At 39.1% G+C, this 18,976-nt stretch overlaps 1 protein-coding gene across 2 annotated transcripts in view; it reads left to right on the plus strand.

The window, feature by feature from the left end:
• The window catches only part of NEK10 (NIMA related kinase 10), a 290,181-nt gene that overhangs the window by 12,941 nt on the left and 258,264 nt on the right, over positions 1–18,976 (plus strand). Inside the window, exons 2-3 of one of the 2 annotated variants that reach the window (XM_043443207.1) lie at positions 5,790–5,913; positions 6,181–6,241. In XM_043443207.1, coding sequence (XP_043299142.1) covers positions 5,840–5,913; positions 6,181–6,241 — 135 coding nt within the window. In that variant the 5' untranslated portion in view covers positions 5,790–5,839. The remainder of the gene's footprint in view (positions 1–5,789; positions 5,914–6,180; positions 6,242–18,976) is intronic. The other variant, XM_043443206.1, reaches the window with a different exon arrangement.

Below are 18,976 nucleotides of genomic sequence, written 5' to 3' on the forward strand. Positions count from 1 at the left end.
AACACAGGAGGCCCAATACTGTGTCATAGAGTTGTCAGGCAGTCATTATGCTTTTTGCATAGGTTTGCGATGTGGGGAGTATTTGCACTGGGCTCTGAGGAGGAGCACCAGACTTGGGGCTTGGGAGTCACGGTGGGCTCTAGTTCCAAAATTAATAATTGTTAAAAAGCAAATGCTTCCCAGGTGGCGTGATGGTAAAGAACCCGCCTGCAATGCAGGAGATTTGGGTTCAGTCCCTGGGTTGGGAAGATCCCCTGGAGGAGGAAATGGCAACCCACTCCAGTATTCTTGTCTGGAAAACCCCATGGACAGAAGAGCCTGGCAGGCTACAGTCCATGGGGTTGCAAAGAGTCGGACATGACTGAGCAAATGAGCATACAGTGCACAAAAAGCAAATAATTCATGAACTTTGGTAAAAATGCCTGAGCCACTTGTTACAGATTGTGGCACAAATACTTTTTGATTTCACACATCGTGCTTCCTCTGTGCCGTTTGTCTGGTGTGTGGGGATAAAGCAGACATGGTCCCTGCCCACATGGGGCTTATGATCTACTGCACAGAAACCAGTGACTGGCTAGGGGTTCTGATGTCGATGAGCCCCACGAGGGGCTGAAACAGGGTGGAGTCGTGAGAATGTGGGGCCCATGGGTTGCTGGGGAGTCCTCAGCAAGGAGGGGACATATGAGTTGAGGCTGAATGACCCAAAGAAGCCCGTGGGCGGAGGAGAAGGGAGACCTGGAAGGACTCAGAGAAGTCAGTGTGAGCAGGAGAGAGGTTAGCTTGGCAGTTGGCAGCCACTGCCTGCGCCTCTGCTCCATGTGCGCCTGCAGCCTGGTCCTTGAATCCCCATCAACCACGCTTATCCGTGGGGGCTGTGGACATCCACAGAGCCGCCATCTCCAAGGATGGTTTGTGCCCAGGTACTGGCTTCAGAGTTTTGCTTCCAGCAGCCAGCTTTGGGTCTCTTTTTGGGAGAATTTTGTTTAAGCTACTGGAGTTTCTTTGCCCCAGTCAGCAATGCCTGTGTCACAGAACCACTCAGGTCCACTAGCCCACGCACAGTAAAGCCAGTCTACTGACACCTAGCTGCAGTGAGTGAAAAAACTGGCTTAAAACTCAACATTCAAAAAAGTAAGATCATGGCATCCTGTCCCATCACTTTATGGAAAATAGTTGAGGAAACAATGGAAACAGTGACAGACTTTATTTTCTTGGGCTCCAAAATCACGGTAGATGATGACTTCAGCCATGAAATTCAAAGATGCTTACTCCTTGAAAGAAAAGCTATGACAAACCTAGACAGTGTATTAGAAAGCAGAGACATCACTTTGATGACAAATGTCCATGTAGTCAAAGCTATGGTTTTTCCAGTAGTCATGTATGGATGTGAGAAGCAGATCATAAAGAAGGCTGAGCGCTGAAGAATTGATGCTTTCAAACTGTGGTGTTCAAGAAGCTCTCGAGAGTCCCTTGGACAGTAAGGAGATCAAGCCAGTCAGTCCTTAAGGACATCAATCCTGAATACTCTTTGGAAGGACTGATGCTGAAGCTCCAATACTCTGGCCACCTGGTGTGAAAAGCCCACTCATTGAAAGAGACCCTGATGCTGGGAAAAACTGAAGGCAGGAGGAGAAGAGGACGACAGAGGGTGAGATAGTTGGATGACATCACTGACTCAATGGACCTGAGTTTGAGCAAACTCCGAGAGACAGTGAAGGACAGGGAAGCCTGGCGTGCTGCAGTCTCTGGGGTTGCGAAGAGTCGGACACGGCTGAGCAACTAAACAACAACAAGCTGTGGTGAAGAACAGTGCAGCCTTTACTGTAGGGCCCAGCAAGGAGTCCAGGCAGTTTATGCTCAAAACACCTGACCTTCCTGATGCCTTTTAGCAAAGCATTTTTATTTTATTTATTCATTTTTAAACTTTTCGTTTTGTATCAGGATATTGCCAGTTAACAAACAATATTTTGGTAGTTTCAGGTGGACAGCAAAGGACTCCATTATACATATACATGGATCCATTCTCCTCCAAATTCCCCTCCATCCAGGCTGCCACGTAACACCCCGCAGAGTTCCATGTGCTATTCAGTAGGTCCCTGCTGGTTATCCATCTTAAATACAGCAGTGTGCAGAAAGGCCAGGGTGGGGAGTCGGCGGGTCTCTGGGGTGTGAGATCAGCTCCTGCACAGTGGTTGGTTGATGGTGAGGTTCCGGGGCGTTAACGTCATAAATCTTCAGGTGCAGTAGGTGCTTATCATCGGCTAGTTAATTTCTTCTTTATAATGTGGTTTTAGTATCTATAAAACAAGTTGGGGAATGTGCAGCAAATGCTGTTATCTAGATACTTTCAGAGAGGAGGACAGCAGGGGGTATGTGGGGAGGGGTCTGTCCCAGGAATGCCCCCTAGGGCCCTGCTGCCTTGCCCTGAAGGCTAGGCTCTCCCTCGGGACTGTCACCAACCACTCCTTCCCTTAGGTTTAGATGCTGGCTCCGAGGCAAACTCCGCCTGCAGGACTCTTGCCCTCACCTGATCTCTGAGAAACACTTGCTCAGAAAGGTGTTTGCTTCTTGAAAATGACTTAAGATGTGAACCGCCCTTTCCCCCACCCATCAGTTTTGAATTATCGCCCTCTTGTTGTTTAGTCACCAAGTTCTGTCCAACTTTATGCGACCCGGTGGACTATACCACACCAGGCTGCCCTGTTCTTCACTGTCTCCCACAGTTTGCTCAAGTCCATGTCCACTGAGTCTGTGATGCTATCTAAATAGCGTTTGGTATAGTGTAATAATTTTTGTTACAGCATACTAACACATATATATGGAATTTAGAAAGATGGTAACGATAACCCTATATGCAAAACAGAAAAAGAGACACAGAAATACAGAACAAACTTTTGAACTCTGTGGGAGAATGTGAGGGTGGGACATTTCAAAAGAACAGCATGTATACTATCTATGGTGAAACAGATCACCAGCCCAGGTGGGATGCATGAGACAAGTGCTCGGGCCTGGTGCACTGGGAAGACCCAGAGGAATCGGGTGGAGAGGGAGGTGGGAGGGGGGATCGGGATGGGGAATACATGTAAATCTATGGCTGATTCATATAAAAAATAATAATAATAATAATTTTTGTTAATTAAATATGGGGTTATATTAAATATTTTATAGTATTTCCAACTTCTTGAAGTTTTTTTTTTTTTTTTTTTTTCCAGAATAGTTTCCATTTTAACGGCCACCAAGTGGAAAGGATTTTCTTTTTTGTCCTAAAGGCAATTGCCTGCTTCTTCTGATTCTGGTGAATTTGTTTACTGTTTAATTAAGAGAAGCATTTCTAGAGAGTTATCTATTTTCACTCTTCCAGTTCACAGAGTAGGAACTAATCTTAAACTGATAAAACTATTAGAGGATTATTTCCTGTTCACCCACCAGGTCAATAAAATCACAGAGATTAAACCACAGAATAAGACAAGGCATTTAGCAGTAAGATTGTGGCAGATATGGTCCTCTACCTTCAGAAGCCCATGAGCTTTTCCACACATTTTCACATGCTAATCATTGTGACTTTTATATCCTGTTTCTAAAACAGGCTAGAGCTACGGTTTGAGCAGAATTTGATGCCAACAGGCCAGTGTATCTGTATGGAACTTTCCCTCTGTTCTTGAGGGAAAGGTGAAGTTAGATTATATTTATTTTGACTGGATTTCCATTTATTTTAGAACTTTTGGGGCATTTTAATATTTATATATGAAAAGCACTTGGATCTTTTGCTGTTGAAAAATTATGTACAGGTCATTCATTCTTCCTCTTCCCCTCCCTACCCTGCCCTTTGTTACTCCCTTTCTCCTTTCTTTCTTTTAAGCAGATGCTAAACCAAATCTATATCTGAATATCTCACAAAACATAGTTTCAAGTTCCTAAGTGGGTTTTTCTTTGTTTGTAGTAGAAGCCTATATCTGAGATAGCCTCTTTTATCTTTAGTAGTTTTCAGTGAGATTGAACATAGTACACATTCAATAAATATTTGTTGAAAGAATAAATCCATGGTGTTAGGTCCTGGGCACAATCCTAAAATACTGTTATTGTACTTTGCATGATGTGCGTCTGTGATGAGAACCTTGGTCTTCAGCTCAATTCCAGCTGAACTATTTGTTACAAATATGCAACTATATTGGGAAAATAATTTTAAATCCTTAGATATACTGTCTTTGTTCATTTTACAAAATTAAATTTTGCTCAATTCTGTTGCAGTAAAACACCCATTGGTACGTTCCTTTTGCCTCTTAAGTACTTCTGAAACACTTGGATTTTGGCCATCAATTCTATAACACATTGAGGCATGCAATTATAAGACAGCAATGCATACTTTTTCATGCCTGAAAAACATTCTGAAGTCAAGCACTTGTATTCAAGTACAACTGGAAAATTTTACATTCAATCAAGAACTAAACCAATAGTGTTTTATTTTGTATGTTCCATGTAATTGAAAGTATGGGTATCTTCAACTTTTTTTTGGTTTCTATTCTGGAAACGAGAACAACTTAATCAGAAATTGATTAAAGAAGGGTTTTATTAACAAATAAATTATTCTCCATTGTTGAACTCATACTAACCTTTTGAGTAGTGGTAGAGAGTAGTATTAAAGCTTATCCTAGGAAGGGTGACCATAATGATGACAAAGCTTAATTCAGAAGAGTGAGGTGCCTACTGTCTTGTATTCCCAGGCTGGATACCCCACTGTCTGGACTGTTAAAAACAAAACTCAGTTGAGTACATTTTAAAGATCGTATTGGCTTTATTCAACAATTAATGAACTGGGCAGCATTCTCTCTAGCAGATAGAAAGGAGCTCTAAGAAACTGTACAAAATGAAAGACTTTTATAGGCAGAAGAAGATATGAATGAAGAAGTTATACTAGTCAAAAAACAGATTGGTTATTGCAAGCTTATTTTTCCCAAAGAGGATGGAGGGTTTATCAGGCTGCTTACCTAACTAGTGCTAATCAGGAGATTCCTGATTGGCTAGTTTAAGTTTCCATCTTGGGGAGAGGTGAAATTGTAATTTAGTTTGGTTGACCCCAGGGTTAGCATGAATGACTCCATTTTGATTGTGAGCCCATTGTCTTGTTTTAAACAGGATGCTTAAATGAGTTCACGGACTGTGCAAGGCTGACCCAGTTCTGGCAGAAGAGGTTATGGCTGGAGTTGTCCCATGTGGGGATTCAGCCTGAAAGTTTTAGGCATTCTGGAAACCCAAGGATATTTTGTGTGTTGCCCTTGACACTGTAATGCATTTGCAAGTGCAATGCGTTTGGTGGAGCTTTCTCTGGAATTTTTAGGGACCTGACCCACGATGAGAGAGGAGCTCCCTAAACTAGCAGCATGCTGTTAAGGAAACTTACCGAGAAAGACAAGTAAGATGGCATAAAAGTGTCAGTGGGACTTCAGGTATTTGCTTATAAATATTTTGGAAATCCCAAATATGGACACTTTTCCTGGCAAGCAGAAAAGTACTTGTTGGGGTAATGAGTCAGAATATTTGAAATCAAGAATGACTCAGAAAATATAGGCTTAGGTACTACTATAATTATAAACCTATAATTATAAACTATGCCCTAAATGTATCCAGAGGCCTTTGAATGATAAATAGTAAATGTTATCCATATTAGCATTTTTATTATTGTATTAGAAGTAAATGTTAGTTTGTGCATATTTAAATAAATGTTTTAAGTGAATTTGCATTAATTGAGAATATTTTGGAGCACACAAGCCAACTAAAGTTTTTCCTTCCAGTTTACTTTGAAAGGAATGCGATGTTAATTCTGGGGCATTGATGGTTTACAATGCCTGATCAAGACAAAAAAGTGAAGGCCACTGAAAAATCAACTGATAAAAAACAGCAAGGAGTCACCACCAGGTAACACCATACTGAGTTTTTGCTTACTGTTAACTCAAGCAGTGACCAGCAACCACAGCGTAGATCCTTGGCAACTGCTACTCTGGAGTAGAGTCTTCACTGAAATGTTTGCCCTTTCCCAGAGTTCTAAGGAGATGTTTAGTGTGTGAATGTTTCAGTCTATAACAGCAGGCCTCCAAGTGGCAGGGGTCCATGTTACTAGTGGGTAACACAACTATTTCACCTAGAGTCTTCTGTCGGTTGACATTGTGTTATTCTTTCTCCTAGGGACTATTCAGATCTTAAAAGACTTCTGTGCCTTTTGAACGTTCAAGCAAGCAAGCAACAGGTAGTGTTTTCAAAGAATGCGCATCCATTAATGACAGAGAAATCACGTTTCCAAAGGATCCATTTAACATCTTATGAACGATATATCTATTTTCCCTTGTTCTTTCCCGTGTTTCATCTTTCTTCCAGTTGCTTCTCTCATACCTGGTTCAGAGTCAGGAAGCAGGACTGTGCATCCACAGCCTTTTCATTCCTCTGCTCAGTGCCATGGGCGCTAACCTGCAAAACGCATCAATGTAGAAAGGATACGTTCTTCTATTGAATGCTCAGGGTCTGACCCTGCAGAGCTCTAGGGGAGCTGATTTCTCCAAAACACTGTGCATCCCCTTTTCCTCCTCCCCTTCCCTGCTTTTCAGGCTGCCCAGCTGCTACAGCGCCCCTCTTGATGCTGGCCGCAAAGTATATCTCACCAAAAACAGGGGGAATGAAGGAGTGAGTTTTGACTGCTTTCACAATAGCATTTTTATTTTTTTAATGGACAGAATGGTACTACCACTTGAATTTATCTCTAGACATTTTTTTGGTTTAGCTTCTGTAAGACTTTGGAGAGGCGTGAGATTAGAGGCTATCCGAGAAGGCTTGGGGAATAACACAGAAATGCTAATAGCAATAAAAACAGCAGATACTTATTTAGCATGGTCAATTAACAAATGACAGAGCTGGGATTTGAACCCTGGGAGCCAGATTCCAGAGTCTACTGTGGTAAACTTGTTTAAGCAAATTTGTTTATGAGCTCTTGTGGTAATACAGCCCTACTGGCTTTTGTTATGTGTACTAAACTTACCAGAGAACTATAGCATTAAAAAATTTGTTTATTGAAGTAGAGTTGGTTAACAATATTATATTAAATTCAGTTGTATAGAATAATGATTCAATCTTTTACGATTATACTCCATAAATCTTTTAAGATTTATATTCAGATATTGGCTTTATTTCCTGTGCTGTATAATATATCCTATTAGCTTATTTGTTTTATACATAGTAGTTTGTACCTCTTAATCCTCTACGCCTGTATCACCCCTCCCCATTTCCCTCTCCCCTCTGGTAACCACTGGTTTATTCTCTGTATCTGTGAGTCTGGGAACCCAACTAACACAATTGGCTATATAGTACAGTGCTGCAATAGGTTTATAATACTTTTCACACAATTAATACATAAAAAAACCAAACACACAAAAAAAGAAAACATTTTAAATCATCCAGTACAGTACCTTGAAACGTGCAGCAGTACCAGCTACATCACCGCTGCTTTTACACTTGCGTCTAGACTTCCTGGGCTTGAAATGAAGATACTGCATTACTGTTCTTTATACAGAACTGTACAAAGGCAGAACGACTTGTAGGGGTGCGTACCTGTGACCATGTGTGCCAGACACGTGAACTAGCTTTACGGGATTGGACATGCAGGCATACATTCACAGTTTTGAAAGTTTGCAGCTTGAACATTTGTGTATAGACGAGTTAACTATATTCATTTATTTTTTTAAAGTCCACATATAAGTGGTAACATATAGAATTTGTCTTTCTCTGATTTATTTCACTAAGGACAATAATTTCTAGGACCATCCGTGTTGTTGCAAATGACAATATTTATTCTCTTTTACAACTGAGTGAACTTCATTGTGTGTGTGTGTGTGTGTGTGTGTGTATACATTAATCTGTTGGTGGACACTTAGGGTGCTTCCATACTGTGGCTGTTATAAATAATACTGCTATAAACATTAGGGTGTATGTAGCTTTTCAAATTAATGTTTTCATTTTCCTTGGATATGTACCCAGGAGTGGAATTTCTATATCATATGGTAGTTCTCTCCAGCTTTTTGAAAAATCTCCATACTGTTTTCCATAGTGCCTGTACCAATTTACATTCCGGCCAACATTATTCCCTTTTTCCCACATCCTTGCCAACATTTGTTATTTGATGTCTTTGTCATGAGAGCCATTCTGACGGATGTGAGATGATATCTCATTGTGGCTTTGATTTGCATTTCCCTGATTATTAGCAAGGTTAAGCATCTTTTCATGTGCCTGTTGGCTGTCTGTATGTCTTCTTTTGAAGTATGTCTATTTAGGTCTTCTGCCCATTTTTTTTTTTTTTTTTTTGTTGGAGGCTAATTACTTCACAAGCCCATTTTTTTAAATCAGGTTTTTTAATATTGAAGTTGTATGAGCTGTTTATATATTTTGGATATTAACCCTTTACTGGTTATCATCATTTGCAAATATTCTCTCCCATTCAGTAGGTTGTCTTTTAATTATGTTGATGGTTGTCTTTGCTGTGCAAAAGCTTTTAAGTTTAATTATATCCCATTTGTTTAATTTTTTTCTTTTGTTTCCTTTAGGAGACAGAGCCAAAAAATATTGCTACAATTTATGTCAGAGTGTTTTCAGGAGTTTTATGGTTTCCAGTCTTATATTTAGCTCTTTGATCTACTTTGAGTTCATTATTGTATATAGCATGAGAATATATTCTAATGTCATTCTTCTACATGTACCTGTTCAGTTTTCCCAGCACCAGTTACTGAAAGACTGTCTTTTCCCCACTGTATATTCTTGTCTCCTTTGTCATAAATTAATTGATCATTTAAGTGTGTGGATTTTTTTCTGGGTTCTTGACCTATGTGTCTCTTTTGGTGCCAACAACGTACTATTTTTTAATTAATTTTATTTATTTTTTAATTGGTAGAAAATTGCTTTACAATTTTGTGTTTGTTTCTGCCTAACAACAATGCAAAGAAGTCATAATTGTATGTATATCCCTTTCCTCCAGAGCCTTCCTCCTCTCCTCCCATCCCACCCTTCTAGGTCATCACAGAGCACCAAGCTGGGCTCCCTGTATTATTTAGCAACTTGTCACTAGCTATCTGTTTTACACATATAGCGTATATATGTCAATGCTACTTTCTCAATTCATCCCACGCTCACCTTCCCCTGCTGTGTTCACAAGTCCATTCTCTACTAAGTTCATCAATACATTTTTATAGATTCCATATATATGTGTTAATATGTGATACTTGTTTTTCTTGTTTTTACTTACTTCACTCTGTATAATAGGCTCTAGTTTCATCCACTTCACTACAACTGACTCAAATGCATTCCTTTTTATGGCTGAGTAATATTCCATTGTATAAATGTCCTACAACTTCTTTATCCATTCATCTGTCGATAGGCATCTAGGTTGCTTACATGTCTTGGCTATTGTAAATATTGCTTCAGTGAACACTGGGGTACATGTGTCTTTTAGAATTGTAGCTTTCTCAGGGTATATGCCCAATATTGGGATTGCTGGGTCATATGGTAGATTTATTTCTAGTTTTTAAAGGAATATCTATACTGTTTTCCATAGTGGCTGTATCAGATTACATTCCCACCAACAGTGCAGGAGGGTTACCTTTTCTCCACATCCTCTCCAGCATTTATTGTTTGTAGATTTTTTAATGATGGACATTCTGACTCACGTGAGGTGATACCTCACTGTAGTTTTGATTTGCGTTTCTCTAATAATGAGCAATGTTGAGCAGCTTTTCATGTGTTTATTGGCCATCTGTATGTCTTCTTTGGAGAAATGTCTGTTTAGGTGCCCATTTTTTGATTGGGTTGTTTTTCTGATTTTGAGCTATATGAGCTGCTTTTATATTTTGGAGATTAACCCTTTGTCAGTTGTTTTGTTTGCAATTATTTTCTCCCATTCTGAGGTTTGTCTTTCATCTTCTTTATAGTTTCCTTTGTTGTGCAAAAGCTTCTAAGTTTTATTAGGCTCCATTTGTTTATTTTCCTTTTTATTTTCATTAGTCTAGGAAGTGGGTCAGAGAGAATCTTGCTGTGATTTATAACAAAGAGTGTACTGCCTATGTTTTCCTCTAAGAGCTTTTATAGTTTCTGGCCTTACATGTAAGTCTTTAACCCATTTTCAGTTTATTTTTATGTATGGTGTTAGGAAGTATTCTAATAGCTCTCCAGTTTTCCCACCACCACTTACTGAAGAAGCTATCTTTTGTCCATTGTATTTTTTTGCTTCCTTTGTCAAAGATAAGGTACTCACAAGTACGTGGGCTTATCTCTGGGTTATCTATTTGTTCCATTGGTTTATATTTCTGTTTTGTGCCAATGTCATACTGTCTTGATGACTGTAGCTTTGTAGTATAATTTGTAGTCAGGGAGGTTGATTTCTCCAACTCTGTTTTTCTTTCTCAAGATTGATTTTGGCTATGCAGGGTCATTTGTGTTTCCATACCAATTGTGAAAGTTTTTATTCTAATTCTGTGAAAAATGACCTTGGTAATTTGACAGGGATTGCATTAAATCTTAGATTGCTTTGGGTAGTATAGTCATTTTGACAATATTGATTCTTCCAGTTCAAGAACATGGTATATATCTATCTATCTGTTTGAATTGTCTTTGATTTCTTTTATCAGTGTCTTATATTTTTCTGCATACAGGTCTTTCATCTCTTTAGGTAGGTTTATTCTTAGGTATTTTATTCTTGTTGTTGCAATGGTGAATGGGATTGTTTCATTAATTTCTCTTTCTGATTTTTCATTGTTAGTATATAGAAATGCAAGGGATTTCTGTGTATTAATTTTATATCCTGCCACTTTACTAAATTCATTGATTAGCTCTAGTAGCTTTTTGTGGCATTTTTAAGGTTGTCTATGTATAGTATCATGTCATGTGCAAACAGTGAAGGTTTTACTTCTTCTTTTCCAATCTGGATTCCTTCTGTTTCTTTTTCTTTTCTGATTGCCATGACTAGGACTTCCAAAAGTATGTTGAATAACAGTGGTGAGAGTGGGCACTCTTGTCTTGTTCTTGATCTTAGAGGACATGCTTTCAGTTTTTACCATTGAGAATAATACTTGCTGTGGTTTTGTCATTTATGGCCTTTATTGTGTTGAGGTATATATTCTTTCTATGCCCACACTCTTGAGAGTTATTATTGTGAACGGGTATTGAGTTTTGTCAAAAGCTTTCTCTGCATCTATTGAGATTATCATATGGTTTTTATCTTTCAATTTGTTAATATGGTGTATCACATTGATTTGTGTGTATTGAAGAATCCTTGCATCCCTGGGATAAATCCCACTTAATCATGGTGTATGATCCTTTTAATGTATTGTTGGATTCTGTTTTCTAGAACTTTGTTGAGGATTTTTGTATCTATGTTCATCTGTGATATTGGACTGTGATTTTCTCTTTTGTGGTATCTTTGTCTGGTTTTAGTGTCAGGGTGATGGTGGCCTCACAGAATGAGTTTGGGAGTTTCCCTCCCTCTGCAAGTTTGGAACAGTTTGAGCAAGATAGGTGCTAGCTCTTCTCTGTACCTTTGAGAGAATTTCCCTTTCTCCAGCCTCTTACTTTCAGTCTCTATGTGCCCCTAGGTCTGACGTGGGTCGTTTGTAGACAGCATATATATGGGTCTTGTTTCTGTATCCAATCAGTCAGTCTGTTTCTTTTGGTTAGAGAATTGAATCCATTTACATTTAAGATAATTATTTATATATACGATATATAAAAATTATTATTATATATATGGTTATATATATTTATTATATGATAATTATTTATATAGATGATACATGTTACCATTTACTATATTGATTTGGGTTTGTTTTTGTAGGTCTTTTCTTTCTCTTGTGTTTCCTATCTAGAGAAGTTCCTTTGGCATTTGTTATAGAGCTGGTTTGGTGGTGAATTCTCTTAACTTTTGATTTCTCTGCCAAATCTGAGTGAGAACCTTGCTGGGTAGAGTAATCTTGGCTGTAGGTTTTTTCCTTTCATCAGTTTAAGTATATCTTGCTACTCCCTTCTGGCCTGCAGAGTTTCTGCTGAAAATCAGCTGTTACCCTGATGGGGATTTCCTTGTAGTCCCTTGTTGCTTTTCCCTTGCTGCTTTTAATATTTATTCTTTGTGTTTAATTTTGTTAGTTTGATTAATATGTGTCTTGCTTTGTTTCTTTTTGGGTTTATCCTGTATGGAACTCTCTGGCCTTCCTGGAATTGGGTGGCTATTTTCCCCTGCTAGTGAAGTTTTCAACTATAATCTCCTCAAATATTTTCTCATATCTTTTTTTTTTGTCTTCTCCTGGGACCCCTCTAATTCAAATATTGGTGTGCTTAATGTTGTCCCAGAGGTCTATGAGACTGTTATCATTTATTTTCATTCTTTTTTTTCAATATTCTACTATACTTCAGTTATTTTCAACTTTCGATCTTCCAGCTTACTTATCTGTTCTGCTACTGATCCCTCTAGTGTATTTTTTAAATTTCAGTTAGTATGATGTTTGTTGTTGATTTTCTGTTCTTTATTTCTTCTAGGTTCTTGTTAAATGTTTCTTGTATCTTTTCAATCCATGCCTCCATTCTGTATATTTGTGCCTCCATTTTATTTCCAAGGTTTTGAATCATCTTTACTATCATTTCTCTGAATTATTTTTCAGGTGGATTTCCTATTTCCTCTTCATCTGTTTTGTCTGGTGGGTTTTTACCATGCTCCTTCATCTCCTGCATGTTTCTCTGTCTTTTCATTTTGTTTAATAAACTGTGTTTGGGGTCTCCTTTCCAGAGGCTGCAAGGTTGTAGTTATTCCTGTGGAGTCTACCCCTAGTGTGTGGGGTTGGACTTTAAGTTTTCTTGGTTGGAGGAGTGGGACTAGTTCCTGCGTTCTGGTGGGTGAAGCTGGATCTTGTCTCTCTAAAGGCAGTGTTGGGCCCAGTGCTATGTTACGGGGTGTCTGTGAGCTTGGTGTGACGTTGGGCAGCCTGTCTACTAATGGGTACAGTTGTGTTCCTGTTTTACTAGTTGTTTGACGTGGAGCATGCAGCACTGGGGCTTGCTGACCTTTGGGTGGGGCCAGGTCTTAGTGTTGAGATGGAGGCCTTTGGGAGAGTTCTTGCCTATTAGTATTCCATAGGGTTGGGAATCCTCTGGTGATCCAACATCCTGGACTCGGGTCTCCCACCTTGGAGGTTCAGACCTGACCCCTTGCTGGAGTACCAAGACTCCACCAGTCACGCAGCACAGAAGGGAAAAAGAAAGAAATAGGAGAAAATCAAACCAACTACTAACCAAAAAAAGGACAGACAGACAAAACCCCACATTTGTAAGTGTGCCCATCTCTGGGGTCATAGACCACAGCCAAATCATCCCACTTGTGAAAGCTGGGTCCTGCAGTCTGGGAGCGTGTGGAGTTAGAGGGTCCACAGGAGTTTGAGGGTCCCTGTGACAATGATCTCTTGCCTTTCTGGCAGATCCAGGCTTTCCCCTGACTTGCATTGTACTAGTACCCTCAGGAGGAGGCAGAGTCAACCCCAGTCCTTCATAGGAATCAGCCTCAGTCCTCTCCCTGAGCCTCAGCACCCAAACCTGACTCTCTGTGATAGGTGTCCAAACAACTTCTCTGCTGGGAGATGCCAGTTGGCCAAATTCTCTCTGCTTTGTCTTCTGCCTATTTGTTGCTGCACTCCCCTCTGAGGTTCCAAAGCTCCCCCTTGTCTCCGCCTGTGAGGGGGTTTCCAAATGTGTGAAAACTTTTCTTCCTTGACAGCTACCTCCCCATGGTACAGGACCCATCCCTTTTTCTTTGTATCTTTATTTTCATGCCTTTTCCCTACCACTTTATGTGAAGTTTAGCTTGCCTTTTTGGAAGTCTGAGGTCTTCTGCTAGTGTTCAGCAGGTGTTCTGTAGGAGTTGTTCCACATGCAAATGTATTTTTGATGTATTTGTGAGGAAGAAGATGATCCACATCTTATTCTTCCACCATCTTCAACCCCCATCCATACTACTTTGATTACTTGTATCTTTGTAGTATCGTCTTAAGTCAGGGGCTGTGATCCCTTCAGCTTTGTTCTTTTTCTTTTTTTCTCAACATTGCTTTGTCTATCCAGGGCCTTTTATGGTTCCGTATAAATTTTAGGATTATTTGTTTTATATCTGTGAAAAATATCATAGGTACTTTGACAGGGATTCCACTAAATCGTGTCTGACTCTTTGTGACCTCCATGGACTCTATGGTCCATGGAATTCCCTATGGAATTCCCACAAGGGGCTTCCCTGATAGCTCAGGCGGTAAAGAATCCGCCTGCAATGTGGGAGACCTGTGTTCAATTCCTGGGTTGGGAAGATCCTGTGGAGAAGGGAACAGCTAGTCATTCCAGTATTCTGGCCTGGAGAATTCCATGGAATGTATGGTCCATGGGATCGCAAAAAGTTGGATACAGCTGAGCGACTTTCCCTCTCACCTTCCACTAAATCATAGGTTGCTTGGGTAATAAGTACATTTTAACAGTATTAATTCTTACAATCCACAAACATAGCATATCTTCTCATTTCTTTGCCTTTAATTTCCTTCATTGGTATCTTGTAGTTTTCAGAGTAAAGGTTTTTTACCTCCTTAGTTAAATTTATTTCTATGTATTTTATTTTTTTTTTGATGCAATTATAAATGGGATTGTTTCCTTGCTTTCTCTTTCTAATAGTTCATTATTAGTGTATAGAAAAGCAACAGTTTTTGTATATTAATTTTGTATCTTAAAACTTTACTGAATTCATTTATTAGTTCTAGTAGTGTTTGGTTGGAAACCATAAAGTCTATTATATATATATAGTATATATATAGTATCATGTTATCTGTAAATACTGAAAGTTTTATATATATATAAGATATATATATATATATGTATATTTCTATATATATATGAAAGTTTTATTCTTCCCTTCCAATTGGGATGCCTTTTATTTCTTTTTCTAGTCTGATTACTGTGGCTAGAACTTCTAATACTATGTTAAATGAAGGTGAAGAGAGTGGGCACCCTTGTCTTTTTCATGATTTTAGAGGAAAAACGTTCAGCTTTTCATCATTGAGTATGATGTTAGGTGTGAGTTTGTTATATATGTTCTTTATTATGTTGAGATATATGCCCTTTACCAACTGTGATGAGAGTTTTTATCATGAATATGTGTTAAATTTTTTCAAATGCTTTTTTCTGAGTCTACTGAGGTGATCATACAATTTTTATACTTCCTTTTGTTAATGAGATGTGCCACATAAGTTGACTTGTGTATTTCCTTGTGACCTTGGAATGAATCCAAGTTGATCATGGTGTATGACCCTTTTATGTATTATTGAACTTAGTTTGCTCATATTTTGTTGAAAATTTTGCACCTATATTCATCAGAGATATTGGCCTGTAGTTTCTTTTTTTTTTCCTTTGTAGTGTCTATTTTTGGTACCAGAATAATGGTGGCCTTGTAGAATGAATTTGGGAGTGTCCCCTTTGTGAATAGATTGAAAAGAATAGGCATTAGATCTTCTTTGTAAGTTTGGTGTTAATAGAATTATCCTGTGAATCTGCTTGGTCCTGGACTTTTGTTGGCTGGGAGTTTTTTAAACTATTAATTAAATTTCACTACCGGTGATCTGTATATTCAGATTGTCTATTTCCTCCTAATTTGGTCTTAGAAGATTGTATATTTCTAGAAATATATCCATTTCTTCTAGGTTTTCCAATTTTTAGCACATAACTATCTGAAATATTCTCTTGGGGTTTTTGTCTCTTTAATATTGGTTGTTATTTCTCCTGTTTTATTTATTATTTTGTTTATTTGAATCCTCTCTCTTTTCTCTTGGTGAATCTAGCTCCAGGCTTATCAGTTTTATCTTTCCAAACAACTGCTCTTAGATTCATTGATGTTTTCTTTCTTTTTTTTTTTCTTGGTTGCTATTTTATTTATTTCCTCTCTGATCTTTATTATTTCCTTGGGCTTTGTTTCTTCTTTTCTAATTCCTATGGATGACTAATTGGGTTGTTTATCTGAGTGTTTCTTGAGGTAAGCCTGTATCACTATAAACTTTCCTCTTTGATCTGCTTTTGCTGCATCCTATATAGATTTTGGAAATTTGTGGGTTTTTTTTTTTTTCATTTGTCTCAAGGTATTTTATGATTTCCTCTGTTTTTTTGCAGTGACCCGTTAGCTTTTTACTAGCATATTTCTAAGTCTCCAGTGCTTGTTTTTCCATTTTTCTTTCTGCAACTGTATTTATAGTTTCATGCCATTATGGTTAGAAAAGAAACGCTTCATGTCATTTCTGTCCTCTTAAATTTATTGAGACTTGTTTTGTAGCCTAGTATATGATCTATCCTAGAGAATGTTCAATGTGTAGTTGGAAATCAAATATATTTCAGGTTTGGATAAAGTGTCCTCAGTTCACTCAGTCGTGTCTGACTCTTGGCAACTCCATGGACTGCAGCAAACGAGGCTTCTCTGTTCATCACCAACTCCTGGACCTTGCTCAAACTTATGTTTAGATCAAGTCGGTGATACCATCCAACCACCTCATCCTCTGGCATCCCATTCTTTTCCTGCCTTCAATCTTTCCCAGCATCAGGGTCTTTTCCAATGAGTCAGTTCTTTGCATTAGATGGCCAAAGTACTAGAGTTTCAGCTTCAGCATCAGTCCTTCCAATCAATATTCAGGACTGATTTCCCTTAGGATTGACTGGTTTGATCTCCTCACAGCCTAAGGGACTCTCAAGAGTCCTCTCCAACAGCACAGTTCAAAAGCATCAATTCTTTAGCAATCAGCTTTCTTTATAGTCCAACGCTCACATCCATACATGACTATTGGAAAAACCATACCTCTGACTAGATGGACCTTTGTCAGCAAAGTAATGTCTTCTTATTAATACGCTGTCTTGGTTGGTCATAGCTTTTCTTCCAAGGAGCAAGCATCTCATTTCATGGCTGCAGTCACCACCAGCAGTGATTTTGGAGCCCAAAAATATAAAGTCTCTCACTGTTTCCATTGTTTCCCCTTCTATTTGCCATGAAGTGATGGGACTGGATGCCATGATCTTAGTTTTCTGCATGTTGAGTTCTAAGCCAGCTTTTTAACTCCTCTTTCACTTTCATCAAGAAATTTCACTTTCATCTTCACTTTCTGCCATAAGAGTGGTGTCATCTGTGTATCTGAGGTTATTGATATTTCTCCTTGCAATCTTGTTTCCAGCTTGTGCTTCATCTCGCCCAGCATTTCACATGATGTACTCTGCATATAAGTTAAATAATCAGGGTGACAATATACAGCCTTGATGTACTTCTTTCCCAATTTGGAACCAGTCTGTTGTTCCATGTCCAGTTCTAACTGTTGCTTCTTGATCTGTATACAGATTTCACAGGAGGCAAGGTGGGTGGTCTGGTATTCCCATTTCTTGAAGAGTTGTCCACAGTTTGTTGTGATCTACACAGTCAAAGAAAGGCAATGCCAAAGAATGCTCAAACTACCACACAGTTGCACTCATCTCACATGCTAGTAAAGTAATGCTCAGAATTCTTCAAGCCAGGCTTCAGCAATACGTGAACTGTGAACTTCCAGATACTTAAGCTGATTTTGGAAAAGGTAGAGGAACCAGAGATCAAATTGCCAACATCTCCTGGATCGTTGAAAAAGCAAGAGAGTTTCAGAAAAACATCTATTTCTGCTTTATTGACTATGCCAAAGCCTTTGACTGTGTGTATCACAATAAACTGGAAAATTCTGAAGGAGATGGGAATACCAGACCACCTGACCTGCCTCTTGAGAAACCCGTATGCAGGTCAGGAAGCAACAGTTAGAACTGGACATGGAACAACAGACTGGTTCCAAATAGGAAAAGGTGTACATCAAGGCTGTATATTGTCACCCTGCTTATTTAACTTATATGCAGAGTACATCATGAGAAACGCTGGACTGGAAGAAGCACAAACTGGAATCAAGATTGCCGGGAGAAATATCAATAACCTCAGATACACAGATGACAGCACCCTTATGGCAGAAAGTGAAGAAGAACTAAAGAGCCTCTTGATGAAAGTGAAAGAGGAGAGTGAAAAAGTAGGCTTAAAGCTCAACATGCAGAAAACTAAGATCATGGCATCCAGTCCCATCACTTCATGGCAAATAGATGGGGAAACAGTGGAAATAGTGGCTGACTTTATATTTTGGGGCTCCAAAATCACTGCAGATGGTGATTGCCGCCGTTAAATTAAAAGATGCTTACTCCTTGGAAGGAAAGTTATGACCAACATAGAGAGCATATTAAAAAGCAGAGACATTACTTTGTCAACAAAGGTCCATCTAGTCAAGGCTATAGTTTTTCCAGTAGTCATGTATGGATGTAAGAGTTGGACTCTAAAGAAAGCTGAGCACCAAAGAACTGATGCTTTTGAACTGTGGTCTTGGAGAAGACTCTTGAGAGTACCTTGGACTGCAAGGAGATCCAACCAGTCCATCCTCAAGGAGATCAGTCCTGGGTGTTCATTGGAAGGACTGATGTTGAAGCTGAAACTCCAATACTTTGGCCACCTGATGCAAAGAACTGACTCATTGGAAAAGACCCTGATGCTGGGAAAGATTGAAGGCAGGAGGAGAAGGGGATGATAGAGGATGAGATGGTTGGATGGCATCACCGACTCAATGGACATGGGTTTGGGTAGACTCCGGGAGTTGGTGATGGACAGGGAGGCCTGGCGTGCTGCAGTTCATGGGGTAGCAAAGAGTCGGACATGACTGAGCGACTGAACAGAACTGAACACAGTCAAAGGCTTTGGCATAATCAATGAAGCAGAAGTAGCTGTTTTGCTGGAACTCTCTTGCTTTTTCGATGATCCAGTGAATGCTGCCCATTTGATCTCTGGTTCCTCTGCGTTTTCTAAATCCAGCTTGAAAGTTCACTGTTCATGCATTGTTGAAGCCTGGCTTGG

This window comes from Cervus canadensis, chromosome 22 (genome assembly GCF_019320065.1).
Source record: "Cervus canadensis isolate Bull #8, Minnesota chromosome 22, ASM1932006v1, whole genome shotgun sequence".
Taxonomy (NCBI): Eukaryota; Metazoa; Chordata; class Mammalia; order Artiodactyla; family Cervidae; genus Cervus; species Cervus canadensis.